General features: G+C 38.6%; 1 protein-coding gene and 1 long non-coding RNA gene across 2 annotated transcripts; both read left to right on the top strand.

The window, feature by feature from the left end:
* Positions 1 to 5816: 5816 nt before the first annotated feature.
* On the top strand, positions 5817 to 12600 carry LOC143870148 (uncharacterized). Its single transcript, XM_077376584.1, has 3 exons — positions 5817 to 6333; positions 8854 to 10456; positions 11007 to 12600. The coding sequence occupies exons 1-3, from the start codon at positions 6060 to 6062 to the stop codon at positions 11158 to 11160; spliced, it is 2031 nt and encodes a 676-aa protein (XP_077232699.1). The 5' UTR covers positions 5817 to 6059; the 3' UTR covers positions 11161 to 12600.
* LOC143870164 (uncharacterized) lies at positions 6343 to 6647 on the top strand. Its single transcript, XR_013244962.1, has 2 exons — positions 6343 to 6509; positions 6544 to 6647. It is a non-coding gene; the product is annotated as an uncharacterized LOC143870164 (long non-coding RNA).
* Positions 12601 to 17597: the final 4997 nt, after the last annotated feature.

The following is a 17597-nucleotide window of genomic DNA, read 5'->3' as shown; positions in this document are numbered from 1 at the left end:
GGGTGATGCAAACCATTCATTTGATGGGCCCTCACATAGATAGGGTGTGCCCAAAAAATCAGCTCCATAGAATCATCCCAACCCTACGATTTGTGGAGGCAAAATTGGACGTGTAAAAACCTTCACAAATCTATCAATTTTTGCCTTCACAGTTTGAAGGGTTGGGATGATCCTATGGGGCTGATTTTTTGGGCACACCCTATCAATGTGAGGGCCTATCAAATGAATGGTTTGGATCACCCAAATAATGTGGGCCCACTGTATTTTAAGCCGTCGGTGTAGCTAAGTTAGCTACACGTATGTGTAGCTTCACTTAATGATATATATATATATATATATATGCCCATAGGTTGTAACAAGAAGCGGAATGAGGCTTGATGATAGAAAACAATTTAAGTACGTTACTTTCCTCTAAGGCAATTTATAATAGTTTTAGATGTGACTCATTATCAAATTTATTACTGTGATTTTTTGGGAGAAATAAATTATGTGTTTTTTTGATAAATAAGGTCTTTCTTATTACACCTATCAATAGTTTAAATTATCTTTGTCATTTTACACTTACAATCCATTCTATATAGATTTTATTAGTAGCGCTAAAATGTTCTAACTTTTATATTTGTTTTCTTATGTACATCTTTGGTTGTTATTGAAATGTTGTTTATATGAAAATGAGATATCAGAGGAAGCCAAACAAAAAAGTTTGTATTATCGCACCAATTTAATATATATTGTGTTTGAAAGCCTTCGACCTGTTTGTTATGGGCCCTCCACGCTTCAGCTGTGACACTCTGATTTTTGTTGTTTACGTTAACAACTGATTATTATATAAAGTATGCAATTCTTAGCTCAACCAATATGAATTTCTCTACTATCCTCTTTTTTCTCCCTCCATTCCTGCTAGTTTCTTTCTTTATCCTTTTTTCACCATTCTTTTTTTGTCTTCTTCTTTCTCCTTTCTTTATACTGTATTTCTTGTTTTTTTCTCCTCAGTTTCTCAATTCTTTCTCTTTGATGGCTAATCCTAAGACTCTTAGGGTATCATCATAGCAGTTGTTTCTCTGAAATTCTTGGGTACTTTGATTTTCACAGGGAATTTTCTTGGAACATCTGTCTGATTCTCGGTATTACTTTCAACACTGTGGCTCAGTTGATTCTGTGGTGGATTTGCACATTTGATGCTCTTTACAGCAGGTGTAGATGAACTTTTTTGGGCATGTTTTAGATTTTGTTTATAGAAATTCAATTGGCTATGTAGCTAAAAATGTTTTATTATTTGCTCGTGTAGCTTTAACCAAAGGGGTGGCCTGGGGAAGAAAAAGGGGGCAAATATATCATTTCTCTAATAGGAAAATATAGGACATGTTACATGTTCAACAGCAGATGTGGGGTGGCCGTGCCTCTACGGGAGGGCATCAACAGGAACAAAAAGAAGTGTTTAAATAAAGTGAGGTGTGTTATTAATTTATTATTGGCATCCTTCACTTCATTAGATACTTTATAGGCACAGAAAGAAGTGTTCAATAAAGTTAGGTGTGTTATTATCAAAAGAATAGGGATCAGACCCACCTTGGACTTATCGGCTTATTGCATCTAGGACATGCCCACTAAACTTTTAGTTACCTTACGGCTTACGATTGGCATATAGGACTTCAACACGTCTGAGCCATTACAATATGAAAGGAGAATGGGTGCAGATTGTAAAACAGATTGTTTTGATAGACACACCACTTCTCTTGTCCAGAAATTATTTGGTGTAGTATAGTGCACTTATCGGGTCTACCAGTTTGTTATAACACTCCCCTCATTTGATAATGACACTCCCCTCATTTGTTAAACAATTTTTTGATTGCTTATTGATTACATTCTGAAAAGTTTAAACAACCTTAAATAGCTAGTGGGAAAAAAGTGGAAAAGGGAGGAATGTCGCTATTGAAAAAGGATGTGGATATCATCTCGTAAAGAGGAATAAGATTGTACGCTCGATCGCACCAAGCTTAGGTGCGGTCGAGGGCCCAAAACTCATGTGGGCCTACATTGTTAGGATGACCCAAAGCATTCATTTGCATGACCCCATCATAGATAGGGTGTGTACAAAAAATCAGCTCCATAGGATCATCCTAACCCCTCCAAAAGTGGAGGGCAAAATGGACAGACACCGTTTGCCACAAATCTGCCCATTTTTGCCCTCCACTTTTGGAGGGGTTAGGATAATCCAATGGAGCTGATTTTTTGTACACACCCTATCTATGATGGGGCCTTGGAAATGAATGGTTTTGATCACCACAAAAAGTGTAGGACCCATGTGTTTAGGCCCTCGACCGCACCTAAGCTTAGGTGCGGTCGACCACACACTCCTTTTCCTCTTAAAAAAACGATTACTTTATCCCGTACAAAATTTCAGCTGAAATTTCGGCAAAATATTAAATAATGAATAAAATCCGGATATTTTGGTGAAATTCCTTAAATTTCGGACCAAACGAAATTTCAAAATTTCGGTCGAAATAAAGTAACATTCCGGGTATTACCGACTTTGATTTCAATATTTATCGAAATTTGAAATTTCGGATTTCGATCCAAATTTAAAACCATGACCGTAACATGGACGAATTTATTGAGGACGCGTGGAATAGGGTGGCAACGACAGGGCCAGCCAAGTCCACAACTTGAGAACTCTAATTCATAGCCCACGACTGCACTTGAATTGGTGATCCTCCCAATCTCCGTTGATTCTTAAGCAATTTTTAAGTCCAATGCAGAGTATGTACGTGAAATTAAGACCACTGATTCTTAGGCTCTATCTGGTTGCATGCGATTCTTAGGCTCTATCTGGTTGCATGCAGGGGCTGTTTGGATACGTGTTAGAATCCAGGTTTTAGTTTGAAAGGGGTGTAAAATTTTGGATTGTAAAAATTCTAGATTTTACAATCCATTGTATATATCCTGAATTTTAAGTAAGAAATCCATGTTTTAGTAATCTCTCCCCAATCCTGAGATTTCTAAAACCTGAAAAAACGGGACGATCTGCTACACTCTAGCTCGGCGGAAAGAAGGGCGAGAAATCAGAGAATGATTGACAGTCTCCTTCTCTGGTCTCCGATCCAATATTTTGATAAAATCTAAGGTACTAAAACCTGCTCATCTAAACTGCCCGTAAGGTACGGATGAAAGTAGTCAACACGGAGGAGACAAGCAAAGTAGTCTCGTCACATTCTTATTTTTTTGACAACGTGTTTCTTGGTTGCTTGTTTCTCATAGTAGATTACTGAAAAAGATTGAAAACCCGATTTCATACCATCAAGTTATACCACTAGTTTTTATTGAAAACTAAATTACATACCAAATGAAGATAGAAAGTAGAGCAATGATAGAATGAAGGGTGCCCTTGCAAAAACCAGCTTCGAGGGTGCCCCCATTGGTCAATTTCGGCAAAAGTTAAAGCCGTTTCCCTTTTTATGGTGTCATCAATTCTTGTTTGGGCGCCATCATAAACACACTTTGCTGAAATTACCGAACACGATGCCCTTGAAGCTCATTTATGCAAGGGCGCCCTTCATTCTATCTTTCCTCTAGAAAGTGACAAACCAAAACCAAATGAAAATGAAAACCATTTTACCGTTTCGTAAAAATGGAAACCAATCGAAAAAGGAAACCATGCGAAATAAGAAACCAAAAATCAAAACGAAATTGGAAACTGGATGAAATTGGGAACCAGATGAAAATGGAAGCATGATGAAAACGTGCGCCAACGCTTAGATCGGATCATCTCAGGCTCCTGATCAAGCCTCATTTAAGGATTTTCCATCCAGAAAAGTAAAACCATTGATTTTTGTAAGGCTATTGAAATTTTACACCATCACGTTTTGATAATGGGACGAACTCACCTTGTTTGTTCTTTTTAATTGGCTGTAGATCTTTTTGGGAATTGTAATTACAGCATTAAGGACGGGATTAAATAATAAAAGACAAGGTGAGTTCATCTTATTATCAAAACATGGTAGTGAGAATATCAGTAGCATTTTTGTAATCATATATCCTACGCACACGAGATGGGATAAAGACTATATGGATTGCCTCCTCACATACCATTGTCCTCTTATAGGACCAAGAATTATCTTTTACTATTGTTGATTGTCCTCTTATAGGACCAAGAATTATCTTTTACTATTGTTGAACAATTAGTCCTCATTTATGTTTGTTAAGAACTCCAAAGTCGTGAATGTGACCTTATGACTATTAACCTAATCTTGTCCCTCCAATTTCCTTTACATGTTTGGTGGAGACTGTTGACCCACAAGGTAAGTTCTTGTCGCTCCCATTGGTTCCACCTCCGTCACTTCCACCAATTGGGTTGTTCTTCGCGAGGATAGAAATCCTTGGATAAGCTATTCTTAGGATTGGCTACCTGTTAAGGTGCTTTGGAAATGATATTTTTCAATCATTTTACACTTATTTTCAGACTTTTACATCTATTTTAAGATTTCTTTATGAAAATGTGTGGAAAATATCATTACCAATGCACCTTAACGGGTGCCCTAACTCGTTAGCAAAACCCTTAGATAATTTTATCTCGAATAAACTATTAGGCCCTGTCTCACATTGCAACAACCGATGGTGAGGGCCCGCCCACATATTTTTGGGCAAATAGTCGGCTGGGCCCTCACCATCGGTTGTCACAATCAGAAATGAACAGAGCCTTCGGATTGACTACCCGCTTGTATAGTATACTGATGTCGGCACTACCATGCTTATAATATTGGCACTACCATGCTTATAATTACACTAATTCATTTTTTTGTTTATTATTTAAACAACTGAAAAACGTTATTACAATTCCCAAAAAGCTCCTAGAGGCTATATCAGAAGGCAATTAAAAGAGAAAATGACAAAGCTGAGTTGTGCAATTATTAAAACACAGTAGTACCAATTTTTTTTTTTTGAGAAGGACACAGTAGTACCAATATTAGTAGGCCTAAAATTGTTCTCGATGTGGATGGGGATAGCAAGCCTATCTAAGGTTAAAATAAACCCCGGCTTCCTATCCTTATTTTCTAACAAATGGAGGATATCAAATGTTATTGCCAAAATCCGATCAAGCAAGAGGATGAACTGGTGGAGCGATTCTCATGTCTTACGCTCATAAAGCAAATCATTAGATAGAGGTCCAGGAGTTTGGACTCTAAGAAGACCCTCCGACGCTAAGTCAGATTTATGACTCAGCAATGAAAAAACTCAACTCAACTCAACCAAGCCTTTATCCCAAACTAGTTGGGGTCGACTAAGGAATCCTTCATAAAATTTTCTTGAAGAAGGTGAACGAATCTACCCTGCTTAAATTGACTATTGGGTTCGTCTACATGGATCATTTTCTTCTATTCTCTCCTATCCAAGGTCATGTTCTCTGTTTCTACTCAAGGAATTTTCAGTCTGCCCCTGCCTCTTTTTACTTCATCAACTTGGCATGAGTCACTTCTTCTCACTGGAGCATCCAAAGGCCTATGTTGGATATGCCCAAACCACCTTAAGCGGTGCTCTCTCATCTTCTCCTCAATTGGTATCACCCTCACCTTTTTATGGATGTCTTCATTTTTTAATTCTATCTACTGCGAAAGAAAGAAGAGGGTAAAGATGTAATTCAGATGGCTTAAACCCCACCTTACTAATCTGCGTGGACACCGTTTCAAGTACGCAGACAGACTACGTAACCAGTCCTCCCACTTTCGGTTGTTGAATCATAAAAATGGAGAGAGAGGGCCTCACAGGGACACATCCGTAATTTCCCAATCTCCCCGAATATTATAAGACAGACGGCGTGGAGTGAAGAAGAAAGTAGAAACAGAAACAAGGAGAAAGGCTATCGTGCGCGGGGGGAGGTTATCGTCCATATCTAAGCACCCAGAAACGTGAGGTGGAAGAAGCAAAGACTCATCACAGGGAGACAACAGTTAATTTCCCAAGCTCCCCTAAAATCTTCTTATAAGACAGAGAAGGTCGAGTGAAGAAGCAACAAGGACAGAGGCTATCGTGCGCGTGGGGGAAGCTATCGTGGGCAGTGCGTGATGGGAGGTGGAGGAGGATCGGCAGGACTGTTATCAATGGCGGACACACAGTACATGATGGCAAAGACCTCTGTTTGGTGGGATATAGAGAATTGCCAAGTCCCTAAAGGGTGTGATCCTCATGCTATTGCTCAGAATATAAGCTCGGCTCTTGAGGCCATGGATTATCGTGGCCCGATCTCTATTTCTGCTTATGGTGATACGAATAGGATTAACTCATCCGTACAGCAGGCGCTTTCTAGTACTGGGATCGGGCTTAACCATGTTCCTGCCGGTAAAAAAAAAACCCTAATTTTTTAGATCTCAGACCCTAATTATTGCTTCTTCTTCTTTTCTTTTCTTTTTTAAGCTCTTTTATTGATGAGAAATCTCCGTTTGAATTTCTAATTATTGGTTTATGGGAGGAAACCCTAGACGTTTTGAAACCCTGATTTGGAGGAAACCCTAGACGTTTTGAAACCCTGATTTGGAGGAAACCCTAGAGTTTTTGAAACCCTGATTTGGAGAAAACCCTAGCTTTAGCTTTGAAACCCTGATTTAGGGAAAAAAAGTACCCTAGCTTTGAAACCCTGATTTTTTAAAACAAAACCCTAGCTTTGAAGCCCTAATTTAGAGAAAACTCTATATTTGAAACCCTAATTTAGAGAAAACCCTAGCTTTGAAACCCTGATTTAAAAAAAAAAAAATACCCTAGATTTGAAACCCTGATTTAGAGGAAACCCTAGATTTGAAACCTTGATTTAGAGGGAACCCTAGATTTGAAACCCTCATTTAGAGAAACCCTAGATTTGAAACCCTGATTTAGAGAAAACCCTAGATTTGAAACCCTCATTTAGAGGAAACCCTAGATTTGAAACCCCCTCATTTAGAGAAAACCCTGTATTGGAAACCCTGATTTAGAGAAAACCCTGTATTTGAAACCCTGATTTAGAGAAAACCCTAGATTTGAAACCCTGATTTAGAGAAAACCCTAGATTTGAAACCCTGATTTGGAGAAAACCCTAGATTTGAAACCCTGGGTTTTGCTGCTGCTTCCTCATATCGATTTGAGATGATGAAAACCTAATTTTGTTCTCCTTTTCTGTGTTGAAAATTTAGAAGAATTCTTTGGATTTGAAGAAAAAAAATGAAAAATGAATAATAAAATAAATAAATAAACAACTTTGCTGTTGATTTAAACTTTTGAAATCCTGATTTTGTTTTTCTTCTGTAGGAAACCCTAGCTTTGAAACCCCAATTTTGTTGCTGTTGCTTCTTCGTCTCGATTTGAGATGATAAAACAAGTGAAAAAATTAAAGGGGAAATGAGAAACAATAGAAAAGCACATGTGAAACGTATTGGGAAATGTCTGGAAAACATGAGGGAAACGTCTTGGTCTTATGCCGATCGGACTTACGATGCATAAGATATTGAATAATAAAAATAGCATATGTGCTGATTGTGACCATTGATCTGGTACATCCAAAGCATGTATATTTTTTTTACTGCTGGATTGTTGATTGCGGTAAACCGTTACTGCTGGTTTGGTGATCATAGATGAATCCTGATTCGTTTTTGTTTTTAGGTGTAAGAGAACCTTATCTTCTCTCTGTCTCTCGTTCATGGGACAATTTGTTTTGTATTGTTCTTTTGGTGATTGATGATAAGCCCCCAATGTTAGGCCGGTGGCCACATGGCCTTATGGGAATTAAAGTGGGAGCACAACTAACCGAGTTTGTTGTGGGAGGGGCATAACAAAATTGCCTGAGAATCAAGTTATTTGATTTGGAGTTGAATTCCAACTTAAACTGCCAGGATAATTAGGAGAAGATGAATTGGAACTGCAGATCTCTAAGTAGTTTTGGCTACCCAAGGCTGAGCGATGCCCCCTCCATTTTCATATTCAAGTTCCATCATGGGTATTGTAGCGTAACTATGTCGCTGCTCTTCTTGGAGTTGCCGTCGCCATTACTGGCAGCACCATTGTCTAACGGCTATTTTTCTTCATCATTCTTATAGTTGTATGCAAGCATTTGTGATAACTCCATATCAATATTGGCTTAGATGCGCCTAAGTGCGACACCAATCATATTCTATGAAGGAGGCAAACTATTCACGATTGCTGTCACTTGCTTTTTTACGAAAAATTCAGTTATCGTTGTAGCCATGTCTTAGCTATCACCACCAGCTTGTTCTTGTTATCAATTATGTTCTCCCCTGCCTTCATTATACAATTGTTATACCTATCAAGGTGTGGTTGAGCATTAGTGTCTGACATGGTATCATATTTACTTTTGACGACTTCTAGTATAATCTTAGTGGTCTCATAGTATTTGAAGAACCTGATGAGATCATCATTCATTTCGATAAGTAGAGGAGATCCTGGAGATCTCATCATCTTCGATTTACTTAGTGTATTAGCAGGATCTCCTCATCTTCGATTTACTTAGTGTATTACTTTCTTTGTATTGCTTCTCTTGTTCTGAAATAAATATTATTCTAGGATAGGTTATGTTCTAGAATAATTATTATTCACAGTTTTATTCCTGAATATGTCTTTTTATGGAGATGTGTTGTTCTGAAATAAATTTTATTCTTATTCAATGGTTTTATTCCGGAATAAGTTATTTCAAGATAACCCTTATTTTGGAATAGTTCTTATCTTTATTTCAAGATGACTATTTTTTTTAGTGCGTAAAGTCTCCATGATTATGTGGATTTATACAAAGCTTGCTTCAATTTATGTATTTCTTGTAGTTTCTTATTGGATTGGATGTCATTACATCATACTGATTAACATGTTAAAGTACTGCAGGTGTTAAAGATGCAAGTGATAAAAAAATTCTTGTTGATATGCTGTTCTGGGCTGTTGATAATCCTGCCCCTGCAAATTATTTACTGATTTCTGGCGACCGTGACTTCTCTAATGCACTCCATCAGTTACGCATGAGGAGATATAATATTCTTTTAGCACAACCACAAAATGTATCTGCACCGCTAGTTGCTGCGGCAAAGAGTGTGTGGCTTTGGACAAGTCTTTTGGCTGGAGGTCCAGCTTTGTCAAATACGGACTCATCACAATTTGCTAACTCATCACATGCGGAGACGTTAAAAAATTCTATACCCGATCCTGTTAAGCCACATGTGGATCCTTTTTCTGAAACTCCTTATTCAGGAAATCAAAGGTTTTCTAGTAACGGGAGGGCTGACAATAAGTCTAAACCAAAGCAAACTCGGAGAAACCCAAGTCAACACAACATGCCAAGATCCTCAAGCACCGAGTTTAGACAGCCTCCAGCTGGAACACAAGAAAATTATAGCAGTGGAAGTTCTGATAAAACTAATCCAAAATGGAATTCTATGCCACCGCAAAATCAAGTACCCACATCGATGTCATCAAATATTGAATCACAGGATAGTGCCCACTCTAACTTTACGGGGGCAAGTCCTTATTTTCGTCCTTTCTCACCTAATGGATCTCCCCATCAATCTGCATATGAACAGGGCAAGCGTTTTCAGGAAGCTCCTCATGAGTTCTTTGGGGATAATAAGCCGAACGCTTCAAGAGGAGGACCCACACCAAATTTTGGTCCATATCATCCTGATCCGTCATGGAACAATGGAAATCACTTTCCTAATAATTACCCAACTCAGCATCCTCGGCCATTAAGGCCGAGTGACTTACAGCCTACAGAAGCCTCCATTGCTCCAGGGAATTTGTTTCCACCAAATTCTAATATGCATGGTTCTTACCCAATGCCACCGAGATTCGATGGACAACCCTTTACCCCAGGTCCTCCTACAAATGTACCTGATATCAGTAAGCTAAATATTTCCGATCGCCCAAGCAGTGCCCACAATATTCCTAGCTTTCAACAAAACAGAGTGCCAAGCCCCGCCAATTTGAATATCCCACAAAATGCACGTCCTTCACCCAGTGCTCCACCTTTCTATCCAGACAATATGAATAATAGACCTCATACTCCTGGTCAACCTCCAGCCTCTACTGCCATGGATAACACTGCTCCCAATAATGGGCAATGGGGAACTCCAGGTAGCCTACAACCATCCAATCATGTTCTTGGCCTTATTGGGAATGTCTTACTTGCCTTGAACACACTGAAAAATGATAAGATGTCACCCACAGAAGCAAATATAGCAGATTGCATTCGCTACGGCGAACTGAATCTCCCTAATTTCAATGTTAGGATGGCTCTGGACAGTGCTATCGATCAACAGATGATAGAGGTGCGTAGTGTAGGTGCCTTGCAGCTTTACATCCAGAAAAATGACACTCTGTGGAAGTGTTTGAACCCTATGGGTAGTAATATTAAGTGTAAGAAATTGGCGTGGGATGGAATCCAGAAATTTCTAACTTCTGTTGGTGGGCGCTCTGCAATAATGACTTCTCAGTGCAGGTAAAACCCTCCTCGCAATCTTTTCGTTTTTCAGGTTGGGAATTGTTATCATCACAACAATATTTTGATATTTGCACAAACCTAGCTGTCTTTTCTGCTTTAATTGGCTCGTGATAGTTTTTTGGGAAATTTAATGATATCAGGAGATCGGCCAACGATGTGGTGGAAATTTAATTGGCTCGTGAGAGCTTTTTGGGAAATTTAATGATATAAGGAGTAGGGCGGGATTGATTTTGTTTGATTTCCTTCCTCCATAAATTGTTTCATTATGTTATTTTCCTTCTTGGTTTTGTTTCTCTCTTTTGTATTTGGGAGTTTCGACCATCTCGGTCTCTTCTCCTTTTCTTTAATGAAATTTTCACCATTCAAAAAAAAAAAAAAACCTTTTGACAGCTCTTTAAATACTAAAAGACAAGATGGTTTGTGAAAATATCAAAATATGGTTATGCTGATATCATTTCCCTTCAGGTTTTATTCCCTTAACTTGTCTGACTGGAAACCCTTTTTTGGGTTGGGAAATCTGTTTTGTTGTTCCCCAACTAATGTACAGGTATCATGCTGCTACTTTACTAAAGAAATCATGTTTGAAAGATTATGTTTTGGGTGAGATACTCCAGATTCTGCAAATGGTAATCAACAAGAAATGGATTGTGCCTCATTCCTCAGGCTGGCAGCCTATATCTATTACCCTATCACAGGCTTAACCCAGAAGTGGGTGCCAGAACTGCTACTTGATTGCAAGCTTACTAGTTATAGCTGGTGGAAGGGGGGGACCTGAAGGTAATATTGAGGAGTGAATGGTTTGTGACGGATTTTGAGGAGAGAAGAAAAGGGACCCTTTTGAAAGCCTAGATTAAAGCAGACAGAAAGTGAAAATTAATAATCGAGTTTAAGATGCCATTAAAAAAACAAAAAAAAAATAAAATCCCGGGTATTAGAAAACGTAGGACAGTAGTTAGTGAAGGGAATGGAGTTCACACAACATATGACCTTGTATCTCTTAGAATGGAGTATTATGCCACTTTTCTGCACCATACATCTGCCTTTTGGAAGGTCGTGTTCGGGTTTATGGGGTTTGTTGCCCTTAGCATGCCATTAGGCTTAATCATCTATTAGAACAATGGGAGGGTGTAAAATGGTGGTTAGTAAAACACATCAAAGTGAGACCAGCACTCATCTCTTTTGTCTCATAGGAACCTTTGGCCTCAGTTCCATTACGTTAACTGAGTTAGTGGGATGATACTGTATCTCATTGACTTGTTACCTTAAAATTTATCATGAAATTGGGCTACTGTAAGAGGTTCAAAATAAGGTTTTCTTGACAGAGAGATGTTACCTTTGAACATTCGTGAATCAAAACTACAATGGGAGGTCGAAGTGTGGTTTTCCTGATAGAGGATACAAGTTCCTGTCATTCCCTGGACATAGTTCTGAATATTGAGGTGGAATCTGTTACTTAGTGGATGGAGGATACAGGTTTTCGCTGTTAAGACTTCAACATTCTCAAGAAAGACAAATTGTTACTGTGCTGCCCACTTGAAGACATTTGAAGTATGCGATATAATGTTTATGATTGTTAGGGGATGGAGGATACATGTTTTCACTCTAAAACTTCAACATTCTCAAGAAAGACAAGTTGTTACTATGCTGCAAAAGACATTTGAAGTATGCCTTATAATGTTTATTATGGCAGCCAATCTCCTACAATATCATGGTGGATAATTGAATGTGTTGTCATAGTAAGTACAACCTGGTTACACAAAGATCGGTTTGGGCATCATTAGAATCCACAAAGGTACGCCGATAATTACTTTCTATTTGTTGGATATTTCCAGATTGAAGTTGTTTTGATATGAAGAAGACTGCTCTTATTCCTACTTGTGTAGGACAGTTATTCCTAGTTGTGATCCAGACAGATATGTTGAATCTGCTTTTGTACATGTGTATGTAGACTCTTATGGAAGAATAAATTGTGCTTGCTGGGGACAGCAATTAACAATATTTGCTTGCTGGGGACAGCTATGTTGAATCTGCTTCTCTTTAATATGCTTTCTATTGTATTTTTGTTTTGAAGTTGTAATTGGGATTTGCCAGTTTTAAAGACTGGCTAAACTTGTTATGGAGACATAAAAGATTTGAGTGGATGGTAAATGATTCATATTGTGCAATGTTTGGGACAGTGTGTAGTGTCATGGGTGAGGGCATACTTACAGAAGTCACCAATTTTTATAAGTTTGGGGAAAAAACTACAAACGTTTGGCTTCCCATTTTAATCTTTAGAAAGGCCCAAACCAATCAGTCTTAAATCAAGACTTAGGTGAAAAATATCTAGAAAACTTGCCTTGAAATCTTTTCTTCGTAGTTTTATCCTGAAGTGTTTTGATTATCTCACCCTCTGTTTGCTTGTCTTATATCCTAACCCTGCCCGGTCCTTGCCACTTGTTGCCACCATTTGTGTAGCTATTTTATAGAAGTGTCAATTGATCTCACGGCTAGTATTCATATTCACTTAGCATCTAGTTTCTACTCACTATGAAGCCTCCATGCCATTATTTATTACATTTCTTCAAATATCTTGATATATGTATAAATACTTTCCTCTCCTCCCCAGTTACTCATGGAGAAGAGTTCAAGGAGGTGAAGGCCCTCTATTGTAACCATTTTCATCCAAATATAGGAGATTATCAAAATTTTCAGGAAGTTTCAATTAGATTTTATCCATTTTTCAGTTGAAATGTTGTCATATTATTTGTACCATTTGCCAGCCTTAAAATTTTGCCTGCCTTAGAATTGAGAAGAGACTGCTCTTGTAGCAGGCGAAATGGGTCTCACCTTTTCGTGCAAAAAATGAGATCTTCAATAGCTAGAGACGAGATCCATATGAGAAAACATAGGTATAGACGAGCTTTGGCTTGAGCTGCCAAAGATAGAAGTACATGAAAATTCGTTTATGGTCTGCACCGAATCCCTTATGAAGTTAATGGATATAAGTAGCACGTCTCTCCACTAAAGTGGGATGGGTTTTGGTACTCAGTTCCCAGATTGGCAACTCTATCTGGGGTGTAAATGCAGACTTCAAAATTCTAGGATGATGGCAATCTTGGAGGATTTTTCTTGTAGTGGTTTCTAATACTCACTGCCATTAAGTTTTTCTCTTTTTGCAGGGTTAATGTTATTTACCTTTTGTTTTTAGAGAATTGCTAGCGTCCGTCTCAAAAGGCATTTTGTGGCTGGTCTGTTGCATGTCAGACCAGCCACCTCGTGAATGGAGACAACAGCCGTCACCTTTTGCCTTTTGCGTTGGACTAGCAAATCCTTGGTTTTAATTGAGAAGATAAGAAGATTGTATTACTTCTTTGTTGAATAAATTATTGAAATATGCATTCACCGTACATGGTTTGGATGAGAGATTTGGACTGGTAGAGGTTGGTCAATGCCCCTTAGATGATCCCATTGAAAAACAAAGAGCAAGTATGAGAGAGAGAGAGAGATACTTAGGTATCCAACTTGGGTTGGGTTAGGGTTTGGGGTTAGGAAAGCCGAACCGATTTAATTTTTGAGCTGGGTTGGAGTTGAGGCATTGGGCAACCTGACCTGAACCTGAGCTCGCCCCACTAATTTTATCGCAGTTTAAAAATCCTAGGGTTGTGGTTTTTTTTTGTTTTTTAGCCGGACCAAACCGAACCCAATTTGTCCCTACCTGATCCAACCCTGTCCGATTTGGAAAATCAGGTTGGGTTAGGGTTGAGAGATTTAAAGGTAGGTTGGGTTAGGCTGAGCCTCCCCAACCTAAGCCTTAGGATTATCTTTATTGCTGCCATCTAAGTTTTGTTTAATCAAGTCTAGTCTCCTTTCCCACATGACCGTTTTCCAATTAATTTAAAAAAAAAATCCGTTCAGAATATGACCTTTTCTTTGGATTATGAGGACTTGAGAACTACAATTGACCCCAACTAGTAAAGATATTGACAGACTTTATGAAGAGACCCAATCCTGCCCCAATTAGACCTCCATCAAGAAGACCATTCATCTACTTGACCAGGACCGGACAATACTATACTGAATACAAAAAAATCCTCATATATGTAAAACATGTCATGACCATGGTAGCTAGGCCTAAATCCAACATGAGTTTTGATTGGGTCAGGAAAAGTTAGAGCAAAATGCAAACTTTGGGTAAAGTTATCTCTATCCAATGAAGGTACAGATCATGTTACACGGGTTCTTTAGAACGAGTGTCACGTGTTGCACAAAGGTCATACTTAGGATGTAACCTAAAGTCTTTACAGTTGGATCCCATCGACTCTTTGGCCATCGGAAATAAAGAAACATAGGCTTTAATGGAGGAAAGTGAGTTATGATTGGAAATTGGCCACTGATGTCAGTTCCTCCTCAAGCTTTTCAGGACACGTCTGTGTGAAAATCTTCCCTCGACCCAACTTTGATCTATGGAAAAAAATCTCATAGAAAAGCAAAGTTTTGAGGAATTACGGATTTCGGGTACCTTTTAAAACTAGCATCAAATACGGGCGATTCTTCAAAATCGGGTGGTAAATAATAAAATATTTCGGCGGCATATTCGATATTTCGGCGGCGTACTCGATACGTTTAGAATACATGTTTGAACCCAGAAAATCCGGCAGAGTACTCGATATTCCGGCGGCGTACTCTAGAATCCAGCGGCGTTCTCAGCCAAAAGAGACATAAGAAATAATAAAATATTCAATAACGTCACCTTTCTAAGCCAAAAGAGACGTATTCAATAACATTACCGTCATAAGCCAAAAGAGAAGTGAAAAGATTCTAAGCCAAAAGAGACGTATTCAATAACGTTACCGTCATAAGCCAAAAGAGAAGTGAAAAGATTCTAAGCCAAAAGAGACGTATTCAATAACGTTACCATTCTAAGCCAAAAGAGAAGTGAGAAAAGATTCTAATCCGAAAGAGACGTATTCAATGTTACCGTTCTAAGCCAAAAGAGAAGTGAGAAAAGATAATTATTGACTTTGGGTTTTCAGCGTTCCAAAAAGTTTTCCAACACGTGTCAAGTATCCATCCGTCTCTAGTTATTTCCAACGGCCAAGATAGAAACGAACCCAAGGTTCTGTCGATTCAAATACACATTCAAACGCCTCGTTAAGAGCGCCAATTTAATAGGCAGTAATGAAAAATGAGGACTCTGTCGATGTCAGAAGGGTATTGGGGTCTTTTTCCCACCTGATTTTGAAGAATAGCCCGTGTTTCATTCTTGTTTTAAAAGGTACTCGAAATCCGTAATTCCTCGACACATGTGCCCACATTCCATACTTTTCTCAACTCTAAATTTGCCTGGAAACACCCAATGAGCACTTAATGATTAGGTCGGGAAAGAGGGGACCTTGGAGCCATTTAATATGTTGAAAGATTTTCCATCAAACTCTTTTCTTGCCAAAAATCAGTCTTCTCAGCATAGCAACAAGCTAAGCTAAGCTTCTCCTTCACCAAAACCGTGCAAGGCATGTTGAGTATTAATATTACTACCACAACTTTATAATTACTACACATTTTGAGTTTTATCCATCCTAATAGTAAGTTACCTGCACACGAGTGCAGAAACAGGTGGGGGCCACATTTTTGTGGGGATCAAAACCATTCATTTGGAATGCCCTTCCATGGATAGGGTGTGGCCCAAAAATCAGCCCCATTGGATCATCCTAACCCAATCAAAGGTCAAGAGGAAAATGGACAGACACTGTGTGTCCATGTTTCTGCCCATTTTTCTCCTCCACAAATGGCAGGGTTAGGATGATCCAATGGGGCTGATTTTTGGGCCACACCCTATCCATGTAAGGGCCTTCCAAGTGAATGCTTTGGACCCCAAAAAATGTAAGCCCCACCCTGTTTCTGCACTCATGTGCATGTAAGGTTACCTGCACACGTGTGCAGGAACCCTTTCCTCTTATATTATTATGCAAAAAATTAACATTTAAAAATCAATTAAAATATTTTAGTGAATCCACAAATCTTTCTTTTTGAGGTTCGTCAAATTTGACAATATCCGTATCGGATTCCAATACATGTACCCCTACTAATGCAACATAGGGAACAACCATACACATGAAGGAACTAACCGGTCTTGATCCTACACATGTAATTCAAGCCCAACCCGAAATCAAATTAACTCATCATATCTCGAACCCAATTCATGTTGGTTCAGCTGGGTTCGAGTCAAATTTTCATCCCCTAGGTGTATGATGAACCAGAAAGCAGAGACCATGCTCAACAAGATCATTGTCTTGAATCAGCATATCTGTAGAAGTTCCAATTCTCATTACAGATATCCATTACTAAGAACCTTTTCTAGTATTTTTTTTCCCATTACTAATTTACATCTTCAGGGTGCACTCAGTTGTATAAAGGTGTGCAGTCTCAACTGAACCAGTCAATGCAGAATTCCACCAAGTCTTTTGCCTATCCTGTTCCTCTGAGCAACAGATTTGAAACTCTTGGTGTTCTAACCACAGATTCAATTAGAGCAATGCACCCCAAAAAGGCTAATCTCATCTCTGGCATTAGACCAAAAGTTTCAATTGAAAAAGCCAGTAGCCCATGCATGGCATAATTGATACAGTCATCCAACATAGAAAATCTAATTGGGTACTTATATTGTACTGTCAGCAAACATCTGGATACTTCTACATTCTGGGTACCCACTGACCAGAAAACTACGAAAAAAAAACTACCGGATAAAGAAAGACCCTTATGTTTTCTAATTGGATTGCTGTTTATGTAAAAAAGCCCTTTAAAAAGGTTCTGAGGTTAGTGTTCGTTCATTAGGAAGTACAAATGAATTTAATATATATCAGTAGAGTACAGTAGCTTTACACTGGAATTGTTGTCATAGTGACTTACTATCATGTTATAGATGGAGTTAGTCCTGAAGAGACACCCACCTTATTGCTTGATCCTGAAGAGACACCCACCTTATAACTGAAACAACTATTGATGATGCAATTTTTACATGTACATGTCACAAACCTCTACTATATATAACTAACTAACTATATAAACAATGCATGAATAGATCTGGTAAAATTCCCCCTTGAGCCCAGGTTGACCACAAATACTATTAAGAATTAATAACAATGATAGTGATGACAAC

The sequence above is a fragment of the Tasmannia lanceolata genome, unplaced genomic scaffold (assembly GCF_043159265.1).
Source record: "Tasmannia lanceolata isolate RefF3 unplaced genomic scaffold, GAP_Taslan_0.1 ptg000002l, whole genome shotgun sequence".
In the NCBI taxonomy this organism is placed as follows: domain Eukaryota; kingdom Viridiplantae; phylum Streptophyta; class Magnoliopsida; order Canellales; family Winteraceae; genus Tasmannia; species Tasmannia lanceolata.
Note: the sequence above shows the minus strand (reverse complement) of the source record. Positions and strands in the feature narration are given on the sequence as shown.